The 15421-nt window shown below is 38.7% G+C and overlaps 1 protein-coding gene across 2 annotated transcripts; it reads right to left on the bottom strand.

Annotated features, from left to right (window-relative positions):
* Nucleotides 1-8124: 8124 nt before the first annotated feature.
* slc34a2b (solute carrier family 34 member 2b) lies at nt 8125-14218 on the bottom strand. 2 transcript variants are annotated; one of them, XM_083521598.1, is made up of 13 exons: nt 14105-14218; nt 13331-13388; nt 13129-13251; nt 12898-13026; nt 12488-12631; nt 12256-12367; nt 11830-12025; nt 11440-11535; nt 11005-11125; nt 10213-10380; nt 9665-9781; nt 9387-9511; nt 8125-9296 (listed from the first exon to the last, which is right to left on the bottom strand). In XM_083521598.1, the coding sequence occupies exons 2-13, from the start codon at nt 13383-13385 to the stop codon at nt 8757-8759; spliced, it is 1926 nt and encodes a 641-aa protein (XP_083377724.1). In that variant the 5' UTR covers nt 13386-13388; nt 14105-14218; the 3' UTR covers nt 8125-8756. The 2 variants fall into 2 exon arrangements, with proteins under 2 accessions (XP_083377724.1, XP_083377725.1); XM_083521599.1 differs by having other exon boundaries at nt 14115-14211.
* Nucleotides 14219-15421: the final 1203 nt, after the last annotated feature.

Genomic DNA, 15421 nt, shown 5'->3' with positions numbered 1-15421 from the left:
TTTATGAAAGCAGAAAAGTCTTCACCCCCCTGTTCAAATGTGGGCAACTAAAGGAAATAAAGAACTCAGGTGTTAGACTACACAACAGGTTCAAAAGTAATGGGACACCCAGCCATATGTGGTTGGAGGCACACACTTGTATCGGACGTTTTTGGACGTGGTGGCAGGACATTATTCCTTGAACTAGGAGACCCAAACCTGTTCCAGCATGGAAAGACTTTATTTATTAAAAGTTATGCATCTAAACTATCCTAAATACATACATCATGCTTCAAAGTGTCATGTTTTTGTCTAATAGCACACTGTTTCTTTCTGGTTTTATGTGGTTCCTGAAGTTCGAGGTCTAGAGCATGAGATAAGAGTGGTGACGGCCCAAAGGTCTCATTATTATCTCAACAGATTAAAAAAGGCACGTGACACAGGAAGCAACCGACTACAAAGGTTAAGGAAGTACTTATATGGAGTTGGAGAGTTTGGCTTGAAGATGATGAAGATTTAGAAACTAGAAAACGAGAAACATGAGAACTAGAAAAATGAGAAACAATAAGATGTTGCAAAAAAAAAATAAATACCTGGAGCACCTCCGAAACCCCTAGAGGGCGACAAAACCCCACATTTACAAGCTATACTTCCCTTGTATTCATTTAAACATTAAAGAGAAATAAAAATCTATCTATCTATCTATCTATCTATCTATCTATCTATCTATCTATCTATCTATCTATCTATCTATCTATCTATCTACACACAAACACACACATGTAAAGTGAAGTGTAAAGAAACGAATAGAATAGTAGAATAGAAAAAAATAAAGAATATACAACTCTGCAAACCAGGTGGTGCTTTCAATCCTGCAAATAGCATCCCGTTAGGTGCTAAAGTCTGATTATTACTTCTTAAGCTCTTCCTGGCTTCATTGCTGCCAATGACAACAACAAGCAATGCAATCAGAGATGTAATTATCCATGGTGTTCCTAATCGCATCTGGGGTCATAAAAGCATTAAACAACAAAAATGCTTCAGCGTCTTTGAATTTGAATGCTTGTAAACAGGATGTGTGATATTCCACATCTACTTAAAGGATATATGCGAGAATATTTGCAAGAAAACGATCTCACTTCTGTGATTTCTTGTACCGCATGGAAACCGAAGGGATTCTGAGCATCAAGACCATATTTGAGCAATTATAATTGGATTGTTTTCCAAAAACAGAACAAGTGTTACATTTGGTGTCAGAACACCTGCAAAGGAACTTGGTTCCTGTTATCACTTACGCTACAACAGCTATTGTCCAAGACCTCAAACATGCAACACTGATTTCAAAACACTGACACTGGAGGCTCCTTCCAACAGTAAGAAAATGCTACCAATTACGCGTTTTTCTTTCCAACGCAGCATATATCCTGCATCCGTCATACAAATCCATGTGTAGGACCTTGAGGAGTTGGTAATATAATCAACAGATTCTGACCAATCATAATTGAAATCAAGGTCCTGGTGAAGTATATAGATATTTCCATGAAGGTAAAATTAAAGCATGTTTACACTGTTTGAATAAATGAGCCTGAACAATAGATAACAGAGCGATGTATCCATGATGTCAGTGTTTTTTGTCTCTTTCCGCGCTAAACACCAGTCAGCGTTGCTCTGACTTTACATTTACTAGAATAAAGTTCAGACTTTATGTTTGTTTCAGTTGCTTCGCTGTGGCTTCACTGTAGTAATAATAATAATGCGCCATTGTGTCTTTTGTTGTTGTTTTGGCTGCATGTAGACACTATTGTGCTCAATCAGTGTTGACTGATTTTGTGGAAATTCACAGGCGGGAGGACGTCAGCCCTCATGGCCGGTTTCTGACATCACTCGCAGTTCAGGAGCTGCCATGGTTTGTTGGGTTTCTGACAGAAAAAATGAACAGACCATCATCCAGTCTTCCTTCCCCAGGTCCCGACCGTAACCAGATCAGCGTCAAATGTCTGTAATTTACGTTTGAGGTGGCGTAGAAAAACACGTGTAAGTACTATTTTTGTCCATAAGGGGTTCATTCAACAACAAATAACAGTCATTTAGGTCTTAGGTCTGCACAACAATAAAAACATTTGCTTTGTGCTGTGGAGAACTTTTGCTTGAGAGTCTACCATTGGTGCCTGGAACCCAAAGGTTTTGAAGTTCATGCTGGGATTGCAGAATTTGTAGCGCTGTTCACACAAGACTTTGAAAAGACCACATTGCTATTGGAGCCCCATTGGTTAGAATGGATTGATTGAATGATCCACCAAAGCAAATCTGTAATTTTATTCAGGTTTATCTTAAAGTGCTCATTTGGAATATTTTTGTCCCAGATTGGCCATTTTATTGAACATTTTGTATGTTGCTGCTTACCATCGGCCCACTTTTATCTCCAAATCAACATGCCATTACCATATCTTGTTTTTCTGTATGCTTACCTAAACACATTCATCACAATCCCTTCCATCATGGGGTCTCCATAAGAAGAAATGAAAAAGATAAACTTTCCTTAAAGATAGATCTCAAGGAACCGATCTGGAATGAACTAGAGGAGACAAAAGATCTTAAGATCTGAAAAAGTTTCCAAGACCAGATTCAAATCAAATCTGTATGAACACATCTGGAAGTAACATTTACTGGATAGTCAATCTCAAGTCATACATCTGGAATAAACTTTGTTGAAGAAGATCAATAATTTTGTAGATTTGATGTGCAGGACCAGATTTGACATTTCCTCTCAAAATCTTACCTACTAATAGTTAAATGATTCACTTAGCTGGAGATCTTGAGGATCTTGAGGATCAGATTTATCAATTTGTTGATGGATCACCTGTCAGGACCACATTTGAAATGGATCTGACCTTTAAACTTTCGATCTGGAATGATCCTTGCTTGAAGGTAGGCTCTGTGCAGCAGATCTGGAACTAAACCAGGAAGTTGGAGAGCAAGGTAAGATGACAGATACAGTTTAGCTTCTGGATTGATAAACACAAGAATAGACTACTGTGCTTGTTCCAAGACCATGAGTCATGTTTTTTTTGGGAATATTGTCCAAAGTTGAAACCTTAGAACCTGAGTTGAAAACTTAACTTGACCATAAATGAACCTGGCCCTCACCAGAGTTCTCCGAAGGTGCAACATGTCCTCCCATTTAAAAATTATTGAAATGTAGGACCATATTTTTAAGATTTTGAGTAATGCCCTTTGATTTTGTAATACCTAACATCCGAAAACAATATTAACTAGCCAAAGAAATCAATCAGAACTACAACAGCATGTTATTTGCTATGTGACAAAAAATTGCTTACGCTGCAGATTTAGAGATTCACCTCCACCGTGTGATGTCTTTTTAAAGCTCCTCCAGATTCTAAAAACAAAGCGAATCGCTCTGTGTGACGTCCAGGAAGATTGCAATTATGTTGTAAATGAGCAATATGTCTCATGGAGTTTCCATCTTGAGAAAGAATCGGAAAAGCAGATAATATATTATATAATGATATATAGCACAGGTCAAAGTGCAATCAAAGCAATCAAATGTTTTGCAATAAACAAGATCAATTTTCTGTGATATGACTTAACAGGGGATAATTGTAGACTCGGTGTCGACTCTGGAAAATATCGGTATCTGTGGTATGTCCCAGTTTCCAATTATAACTGTCTTTTTATCTCTCTCTCCATCCATCGTTTGATATATCCATCTATCTCTCCTGTAACAGAAGCTATTGATTTATAAACAGACTCTGACCTGCTCAGTACTTTGAAGTCAATTCTAGTAGTCACTAAAATAAACGATTATTCTAATTGCCTTCAAAATATTTAATTGGATTCCGAATCTTCCAATTTATAGCATTTCGGAATTGACAACTTTTTATTTATTTATTTATTTATTTATTTATTTATTTATTTATTTATTTATTTATTTATTTATTTTACAAGATACTCAGCAAATGATTGTCAATTTTCTATATTGTCTTCTATTGTCTGTGTTGTCTCATATTATATGCATTGTCTCGTATTGTCTGTATTGTCTCACATTGTCTGTGTTGTCTCATATTGTCTATATTGTCTCGTATTGTCTATATTGTCTTACATTTTCTGTGTTGTCTCATATTGTCCACATTGTCTCGTATTGTCTATTTTGTCTCGTATTGTCGATATTGTCTCATATTGTCTGTGTTGTCTTGTATTGTCTATGCTGTCTCGTATTATATGCTTTGTCTCCTCTTGTCTATATTGTCTGGTATAGTCTGTGGTGTCTCGTATTGTCGATATTGTCTCACATTTTCTGTGTTGTCTCATATTGTCTATATTGTCTCATATGGTCTATTTTGTCTCGTATTGTCTATTTTGTCTCATATTGTCTGTGTTGTCTTGTATTGTCTATATTGTTTTGTATAGTCAAAGCTAAATGTATGTGTGTACTTTTAAGAGTCACCAACAGCTGGAACCAAATTCCTTGTGTGTGTCATGTAGAATTAAAAAGTAGCTTATTTATGCTTAATAAACATAACCCATAACAAAGTGCCCATAACACTCACTATACATGCAAAAAAAAGGGCTCCACCCAACACAGATTGAAATTACACACAAACAGCATGAATCCTGAACGAGGAAGTTTATTATAAATGCCATAAAAGGGGATGGAGAACATGTCTTCTGTGAAGCTCGCCCCAAATGCAGGCCAAAAAAGGGAATGATACCTCTTCAGTGAAATCTCCCCCATTTGTGGAAAGCCTAAGCAGCCTACTAAAACCATCAAAGTAATAAAGTTAAGAATATATCAAAAAAATACTAATGAGCTTATGCAAAGTAATAAAATTGCTAACAAAATAATAGTATAGAATAATCTATGAAATAAGGAAAAAGCTAAGTACTCACCCATGATCAAATTGTACGGGCAACCAAGCGAATTAAAATAATGAAGTGAAACAGTGGTTTACTTCCCACTTTTTGTGGTCCAACCCTCTCAAAGAATCTTGAGGATAATGGTAATCAAAATTGACCTTTTGAATGTTGGAATATTTGAATGTTAATGATAGTTAAAAATACTTGGGGGAAGGTTTAACGTCTGAAGATTTCCAATTATGGTAATAACTGATGGTTACTGAGGAGGATCCAGGTTTGGGGAGTTATCAATGTTAAGGGTCAAAATGTATAAAAACAAGGGGGAAATGGTGGCTCCAGCGGTTAAGGCGCTGGGTTACCGATCGGAAGGTCAGGGGTTCAAGCCCCGGTATCGCCAAGCTGCCACTCTTGGGCCCTTGAGCAAGGCCCTTAAACCTCTATGCTCCAGGGGACCCTTACGAGAAAAAAAAAAACCAAGGACCGTGACGTCGGAGCGACGTGGGGCCGCCTTCCCGTGGGCTCACCACCTGCAGGAGGGACCGTAAGGGACCGGTGCTGAGAGGATTGGGCAGCAGTCGAAGGCGGGGGCCTCGACAGCCCGATCCCTGGACACAGAGAAGTGTCTGGGGAATCTGCTTAGACTGCTGCCCCGCGACCCGAATTACAGATAAGCGGGAGAAGATGAGATGAGATGTATAAAAACAGGAGGAAATGCCAGGTGTGGTCAGACCATCGATGTCATGACATGCGGATGCTCTGGGGTTGATTGTGGTTTGCCGCAATACACTCTACCTTTGCTCTACTCATCCTAGTGTCTTGGCTTCTTCTGAAGAGACTATTTTACATTTATTGTGTAAGTCCCAACTAAAGTGGGACTCGGTCTAGGAGGACAAGAAATTTCCAGCAGTCAACATACCTCACCAATAAACCTGATTCTGTTCCTTTTGCACTTGGAAGTACACTATATTGACAACATTTTTATTGACACCTGAGCATAAGATTGGTATGCGCTTTTTGCACATCCTAATCCATATTTGGTCCTCATTTGCTGTTATATTTAACCCCCACTCTCCTGGGAAGATGTTCCACAAGATTTTACAGGGATTTGTGCTCATTTAGCCACAAGGGTGTTAGTAAAATCAGGTATTGATGTAGGTGAGAAGGTGAGGAGGTCTGGGGTGCAGACAGTGTAAAACATAAATCCCAAAGGTGTTCAATAGGTTTTAAGTTCTATAGCAGGAGATCTTCCACCTGAACCAATGTAAAGCATTTCACGGCTTTGTGCACAGGTTCAACTTATTGTTTCATGCTACCATATCCAAAGACATCCTTTCCAATCCTGTGCCCTCAACATTAGATGAAGAACCACATTCTTCAAGATTTAACAGAAATTCTACAGAGATACTGAGAACAGCTGCACCCCAAAAGCTCTTATTGACACAATGTGATAACACTCAATCGTCAAATCATCTTGTTCCTCATTTTCCAGGAAATGCGATATGCACTTGCACTTGTTCATTGTACCTGCTCAGAAATAAAGATATAAAGTGCATGCATTCTAAAAAATTAACAAAGACTGCACAAAACAAGTTTAAATCTTATATATTGTCTTTTATAACTTTGTCAGCGTAATTGTTTTGCTTATAGACATTCACTTGGCTCCAGAGCATGTCTTCTTCTTCAGAGCAAAGTTCTTCCAGGGAAAAAAGATTTCACCATCAGATATCCACTGATAGGCTTCTCATAAAACGGGCCAGTGCTAATGTGCCAAGTCAATACTATACCTAATTTCCTTATCCACTTTAATAGGAACACCTGCTCATTTATGCAGTTATATAATCAGCCAATCACGTGACAGCAGCACGATGCATAAGGTCTTGCAGGTCAAGAGCTTCGGCTGATGTTCACTTCGAACATTAGAATGGGAAAAAAACATGACTTTTACTGCGTTGTGGTTTAAATGTTTCAGAAACTGCTGATCAGGCTCAAGAGTTTATGCAGAATTGTGCTGAAACTAAAAACATCGATCGAATGCATATATGAGAGATCAGAAGAGAATAGGCAGATTGTGGTGGATGGGTTTACAACAGTGGAAGACCACGGTGGGTTCCAATCCTGTGAGAAAAGAACATGAATCTGAAATTTCATGGACATCGACTCAAACTGTCATGGATGTTTTTTGGTTTTTACACCATTCTGACACTGAAAATCCCAGAAGATCATAAGCTCATAAAGGTCAATCTGGTACCAACACCCATGCGACAGACACACAGATCACATTTTTTCACATCTTTCTGATGCTTGATGTGAACATTAACTGAAGCTCTTGGATAATTAGATAACCGCCTACATTCTAACATATTATCCATACTGGAGTATCCACTCATAGGGGCTTTATATACACCTGAATTATGCAGAATAATAGACAAATTAATACATGATATTTATAAGCCATTCAGTAAGAACACTTGAAAGGAGTCTCCACTGCCGACACTTGGATGAGAACGTTTTTCTGACAAGAAAAAAATCTTCATTTACAGTAACAGTGCTTCATCACATCACCCCATTTTGTTGATTTATTTTCCTGTAACCAGTTGTTTGTTATCTGAATCTTTATCTTTCTAGCTAGCAAGCAAAGCTTTGATCTTGTAGCTAAAACACAGAAATAAAACAAAGCACTGGGATGTCTAGTCCTGATATTTTATTGGGACAATTCCAGCCATATGTGGTTCTTCCCCAAATTGTTACCACAAATTTGGAGGCACACAATTGTATAGGACGTCTTTGGATGTGGTGGCATGAAATTCTTAACTTCACTTTAACTATTAGACACAAACCTGTTCCAGCATGGCAATGTTTCTGTGCACAAAGCCAGCTCTATTAAGATATGCTTTACATGGGTTGGAGTGTGTGGAGATTCTTGACTGTCCTGCTATAGAGTTTAGATCTCAACTACATCAGCACCTGCCTGTGGCTGACACACAATTGTAGCTGAAAGAGCACAAATGATTCACAAGCACAATCCAAAATGATCTTCCAGGAAGAGTGAAGGTTTATATAACAGCAAATGGGAATAAATATGGAATGGGATGTTTAAAATAGAGCACATGCCAATCTTATGCTTAGGTGTCCACAAAATGTTGTCAATATAGTGTGTGACTACTTTTATAAAAGTGCATGTTTATTTATTTGTATGTTTTGTATAAGTTGTTTTGAAACCCATGTATACACACACAAGCAATTGAACCACATCAATCGATTTTTTGAAATATATTTATTTACAAACCATATTTAACAGTTCCGACTGGTGTAAAATCCATATATACAATATCCTTTCTCTATATATTTTGTATCCATAAAAACAACACCCACACATTATATATATATATATAGTATATAATAAAGGTACATATTTAACATTGCCTAAAAAGCCATAAGCTTCAAAAGGCAGCAAAAATAATTATTTACAAATAGAATTGTTTAAAATTGAAAAAATACAACTCTTTAAATATTTTTTAAACAAAATCCTTGTGTACGAATTAATAAGAGGCCATCTGCACTTTAATTTTGCATTGCACATCACAGACATCCAAAGAATGAGAGCAGCTTCAAAAGGACACTAAAATAAACATATAGCAAGCATAGTCTATTTGCAGCAGAACATCTTCAGGACCAGGACCTAGTTCTCCAGGCCTAGCTTACTGGGATCTCCTGCTGTTGGAATGGTTCTACAAGTTCTTTCTGGGAAACATTAAATGAATCATCTAGCAGCCTTGATTACAATTCACCTCAGTCCACACAGGAAATTCTACACAGCCTACATCAAGCCCCTTTAAGCAGAGCATATGTTACATTATTCTATGTAATAGAGTCTTATAATAACTATACATTTTGTTACAATGCTACAGACTTGTTCCAGACACTGTTTGAATCTGGCTTTTTTCATCGTCCACAGAAAGTGTGGGGTTGTCGTACATCTCTAAGCCCTTCTTATTGCTCTCTTTCTTGTCTGCTTCTCCATTCTTGCAGCACTTGCAGCAGCAGCAGCAGCGTGTCCCGCAGAAGCCCATCACCTTGGTGATAATGTGATCCCATGGTTTGAGCGAGTGCATTGGCAGGGGAAGGAAGTTCCAGTTACGTAGCACAGGAATCAGGAAGCGCGGGTAGCGTGACTGCATAAAGTTCACAACCAGCACGAAGACCACCAGCACCACCACGGGCACGCCGACCCCCACGAGGACCTGCCAGCCTGCGATGGAGAGTCCCAACACGCTCAGAGGCATAACAAAGAAGCAAGAGACCAAGTAGACGATGGCAAACCAGCGGTATTCCGCCGTGCGGTCACCCAGCGCTTTAGCCAGACGGATGGGTATGCGTGTTATAGGTATTGGGTACCACAGCATTATGCCAAAGATGTTGAAGAAGAAGTGGCACAGAGAAATCTGGAGGAAATGACATTAGCCATGAGTTTGGCATGATAACATTGAGTGCAATACAAATGGGAGCGATAGTGCAATATTTGGAGGGCTTACCTGTAACGAGTTGGCTAGTTTGTCTCCAGGACTTGCCATGGCAGCAAGAATAGCAGTAGTTGTTGTCCCAATATTAGAGCCAAGCGTGAGGGGATATGCTCGCTCAATGCTAATAACGCCAATACCTGAAAAGAAACAGGAAGTTAATTCGGCTTTTGCATTGATTTGTTAACGGAATAAAACTAGGACCATTGAAGAAGAAATTTCTATGACCTACTGATATTTTATAGACGAATCGATTATTTGATAAATATTGCAGTGTTTTATATGACACTCACCAACAAGAGGTGTAATGGCAGAGGTGAAGACGGAACTGCTTTGCACGATGAAAGTCATTCCTGCTCCCACCAAGATGGCGAGGTAACCAGTGACCCATGCAAACGGAAATGGGAAATCTGCAAACAGGAATCCGGCATGTTTAATCAAACCACATGGTTGTGGGTGTATTTGTTCCAGGAGTAATAATACAAGGAAACCTTTTGCAGATTCATACAACAAAGGCACAAGTGTAACCAGCACATTCCTTTGTAATCAGGAATGAAGTGTACCTGAACACTCTTGGTGACATATGACATGTTCAGATATAAGTAGAGCAGTCCAGGTTCACAATGATGTACCAGGATGAGGAAGCCTGCGCTGACTATCATTAACAGGGTACCCATTTGGACATTAATCCATGACTTTTACTTCACAAAACTATTTGGTGCCCTGACAGGCTCACTATGTCAAATAAATCCAAATTAATTAGATTTTATATTAAATTCTTCTTTGCCTCAAGAATGCAAGTTATGCAAAGTATGCAGGTTGATGTTTTGAGAAGCCCCACCTGTGTTGAGCACTTTGTTAATGGCGACAGCCACCTGACCCCTGAGCATGGAGTTGAGGAGCTTGACGATGAGAATGAGGCATGTACAGAGTACCAGCAGGGACAGAGCGAGCAGGATCAGTCCCACAGCCAGGTCTGGCAGAGTTGTCGAAGCAAAAAGATGACCACCTAAAGCAGGAGAGAAGATTTTCATTCAAATCCACTTTGTACATTTCTTTTCAAGGGCTTTTTATGATAATAATAATCAGTTTTTATTATGATGTATTTCTGAAGAGTAGTTAAACATCTTCAGAAGGTCCTAACACACATCCAGTCTCTTCAATAGAATAAACACATTTTGAGGAGATCCAATTCTGCTTCATTTAGTACAGACAGGACTGAATGATAATGATGCTATTTAATAACGTTGACTTACTAAAATGCTATTGTCCTACTACAACCAACAAACTTGAAGAAGGCTTAAATTTCGCTGTCAATTCCAAACATGACGCCTGTCCAAAAACCTTCTTCTCAATTTGGCTGGGCCTTTTTTTTTGTCTGGTTTCGGGTAGCCCCAGGTAGTTCTGCCCAACTAAAAGAATAGCTCCATTGAGCATGTAAGAGTAGAATGAGAGGGAGGGGAAAACGGGGAAGATGTTTGCCGAATCATGCGCCACTGAAAGAAAACCATTGTCCTCAAGGTGCAGTAGTTAATGGGAGTCACGGTCTAATGGTCTGAAGTATGTACACAGGGATGAAAGGCAACAATCAAATTCAGCTGATCCAACATCCCACAAAGGACAAGTCACTCACATTTCTCTAAGTTGATGGTCTCTGTTATGTTCTTCTGTGTCCACGTCTGGTTGCCCTCCGTCCAACACGGGACCCCGACAGTGCAGTTTGCTTCTCCGGGAACGGTGACATTTACAAGATTCTGAAATATAGTAAAAAAAAATAAAAAATAAATAAACTGGCTGTCATCATGTCATGGATATGTTCAGCTAAGACACAATGCAGTCAGTGCCAAAGTACATTATATTAGTAACCAGTATTTATCTGGTTTTTAAAAAAGCTTTTAAGCCTTTAAACACCTTTCAGTGGAGCACAAACGCTGTTACATATTAACACAAGTCAAATGTTACGCCTTTATCTTGCAGATTCTTCTGCCTTCCTTTGGTTTTTTTTCCTGTGTGAGTTTGCAGGAAGATATTTATAGTTGCCATTTTTCCAACATTCCCCAATTCTTACCACAAAAGACTGCTTTTTGCACCACTTCTTGATCAGACTCTTGTTTCTTGCATTGGGATCACCGATGGCTATGTCACTGATGACAGAACTGTCCAGCTACACAGAGGGAGGATGGAAAAAAGATATGAGTCACAAGACCAAAAAACTCCAAAGCTGTTATTTAGATTTAACCAGGGCAGAATACAGGGGTGGGGGTCACGTGCAGGATGAGATCAGTTACAGTGTAGAATTCATACTGAGGAAAATCAGCAACATTTCACAGGGGACGTTCAACTGAGAGGGATCTGATTTCATTGAGAGCCTCAGTGGTCTAATCTAAGATCATGCCAAGTCACAATTAGGTTGCTTCATTAATCTTAAAAGTCCTTCAGTGTAATAGTTCCATCTAACCTCGATGATGTTCTTGGTGAGTGGGTTAGTGATGACTTTAAGCAAATCTGGGGCATCCTGGCCTGTCTGGATGTTAAATGAGTCGATGAGAAGTTTGGTGAGCTTGTACAGGACACCAGTAGCCACTTCCAGAGGCAGCAACACCAAAACAGACAACCAGTTAAAAAAGTCATGTACTGTGGCACCAGCAAATGCCCTGGAACACAAAGATGAAAAAATTACATTACACAGTGAAATATGTGATTGGTGTATGGTCCATAGATTTGTAGGCAGGATATTGGAGAAAATTGACAATAAGAAGTTGAACTAAGTATGGCTGATACCTCAGACATTTCTCAATACTTTAGGAATTATTTGGAATATAGATTTGCAGGGTTGCAAGTTATGAGCAAACTTGCAGAAAAAAATCTGCCATGTTTTGTCTACCTGCGAAACTCGTTACGATCTCCAGCCTGCATCACAGCCACGATGGTGTTGGTGATGGAAGTACCGATGTTAGCACCCATAATGATAGGCACCGCTGACTGCACCTCCAATACTGTAAAAAACAAAACAAAAAAAACACTTCCATGCTAAAGTTTAACTGAACACCATTCACCACAAGGCGTGTATAATATACTATATTTAACATTGGGCTAAAACTAAAACGTGCACTCACATCCAGATGACACCATGCTAACCACAATGGATGAAGAAGTGCTGGAGCTCTGAACCAGCACTGTAACCAGGACACCAATCACGAGCCCAGCCACAGGGTTGGACAACACCACATTGTCCTGAAAGATATCTCCAGCTGCTTTTCCTAGTAAAAAATAAATAAATATATTTATATATTGCATGATGAAAATGTCACCTATGCCCTGACACCTGCACGTATAAGAAAATGAATAGATAAGAACATTTCAAGACTTTACACATTAACCAGTTGCAGTTATACTAGATAACTAGTAGATAGATACAAGCTTTGGTGCTCTTATGACATTCCATCTGACCCATCAATTAATCTCATTTACTTATAATAATAATAATAATAATAATAACAAAATCCCAAAAAAGTTCTCCACTTACCACCAACAAGCTGAAATGCCGAACTCAGAACATCCAGTGAGCAGACAAACATGTAAAGGAATCCAAACAGAAGAACGAACCTTCCGATCGACATAATGACTTGGAGAACTTTTCCCTTCGTGTCCAATTCTAGACAGAACAACCAGAAACAAACAAAATCCTGTTTCATCCTCATCTCTCTTTTACACCCAAACCTCAACGTAAGCACCAGAAACTGACATTGCAGCTCACCTGACCATTTCGGCCCAACATCCTTCAGCTCGGGAAGGTCCCATGGGTTGCTCGTTTCAGGATCCAAATCCACGAGAGCCACGGTGGAGTATGCTGGAAGCACCACCTCATCTTTGGATGTGTCTGTATCAATGAGAAGGAATTTTTAGAAGGCAGGAAAAAAGACAAAAAGAAAAACGTTTTTTTTTTTGAAGATACGTACCAAGATCAGGTGGAGAGACTGAAGTTTCACTTCCAATCTCTGGCCGTGGAGCCATTGCCTGGAGAATAGTGACAAAAAAGGATATATTAGGCATAAAATTACAAATATTTATATTATTACAGTAGTCTTTAGGAACCTACGGGCCTCCGAAAATTTCTCTTACATCATGCTGTTAATATAAAACACCTGCCTATGTATTACTGTATCACAGATTTTATAATAATAATAATAATAATTATTATTATTATTATTATTATTATTATAATAACAGCTAATTTAATAATGATAGAATAAAAAATATTTAGTTTTTTTTATATTTTTATCTAATTAAATTTTTGTTTTTATTTATTTGTTTATTTTTTTATTTTTTTTTACTTCAGCTTTTCCATTGGCATAGAGATAAATGGCATTATTACAAATACAGCATTATTAGGAATATGATATGAGGAAAACCCTTAAAAAGGGTCTTTTTAACCCACACAAATCCGACAGAATTGCTTTTATGAGTCAATAAGGTGAGAATAATGTTTACCTGAGCATATATACACCTTTTTATAAGAATATTTACAGATTGAAAGTGAATCAACAGCTGAGACGGAATAAGTAAAGAAGCCCTGCACCTTTTTCGTTACCAGAGAAGCAGATTGAGTGGATAAATAAGTGTATATTTAACATGTTTATGTGTGAATGTATTACTTTGTGAGTTTGATATTAAAGTTGTACAAAAACTGTAGAATAAGACGATATATATTAGAATATATATTATATATATACCTGTTCTTACCTGCTGGATTGAGCTTAAAGGAGCTTTAAGTCCTGAGCAGCGAAGCAGGAGTCCACCTGAGGTACCTGGAGGAGTCCGGGCGCGCGCTGCTTTTTTATGTAAAGCACACCTGACGCGCGAGACCTCACCTAACCATCCCCCACCCCTCCCCTCACCCCTCCTCTGCCCCACAACGGGCAGCAGATCACAGGGCGCGCGCTCTGCAGCCGCGAGGAGGCACGTTATAGATTTACGAGCGCCAATAAACAGCCTTTGGACAGTGTTTAGATTCAGTGATGTGATAAACGAAAAATGTTGTAACGCTGCAAGATGAATTTTTTTTTTTTTTTTTTTTGCAAACGCCTAATCAGTGGAAAAAACAATTAAACTCGTCGTTTATTAGTGGAAATATAATTGCCCGGCTTCTCGAACACTTCAGTGCGCCCTCTGCTGGTAGCAGGAGGAAAAACCTCAGTATTTGTTATTAATCTTAAAGGGAAATTGTCATTTTACATATTCCAGTTTGTCTCATAAATGGGGATTAAGAGTGCAGGGTCTGCCATGGTACAGCAGCCATGGAGCAGATAGGGTTTAACGCCTTGCTCAAAGGCCCAACAGTGGCTGCTTCGCAGGGTCAATCAGTGTACGGCAGCCCGAAGCAGATAGGCTCATGGTACAGCAGCTCCAGTGCAGATTGGTTCATGGTACAGCAGCTCCAGAGCAGATAGAGTCATGGTACCGCAGTTCGGGAGCAAATAGGGTCCTCAAAGCCCAACAGTGGCATGGGGATTGAACCCCCAATTTTATAACCAGTTACTCAAGGACTTAACTATTGTACCACCACAACATCTAACCACTGCTCCACCTATCCATTTTAGTGCACCTGCACATTTTGATGAAGTAATCATTTCATGCATCAGTGTCCATGACTGTCCATGTATTATTGATGTAATTTGTGTGTAATTATACTGTGTAAGGTTGCATAAATGTTTAACAATTGTGATATTTGTGCACTTTAGATATTACATTACCTGTTTACATTACATTTGTGAACCTATACTGTTATTCTGCTACTTTTAGTTTCTCCACAACATCTTTATCATCACTGTGGATTTGTGAATCCTGAATTAATATGTAAATCTATCGTGGTACATTGTATTTGTGCCTTAAACCTTTCGTCCGTATTTTAATTTAACATAGATTCTATTTAATATTTTGTCGTTTTTGTTTGTTTAATGGTGCATTAGCCTTGAAATGAACATGCTTTTTTTTATTTTGCTTAATAATTCTATAAATAAAAATGCTGAAGCTTATAAAAGATTATACAA

This window comes from Silurus aristotelis, assembly GCF_946808225.1.
Source record: "Silurus aristotelis genome assembly, chromosome: 19".
Classification (NCBI taxonomy): Eukaryota; Metazoa; Chordata; class Actinopteri; order Siluriformes; family Siluridae; genus Silurus; species Silurus aristotelis.
The sequence above is the reverse complement of the archived record's forward strand: the minus strand, read 5'-3'. Positions and strand labels throughout refer to the sequence as shown.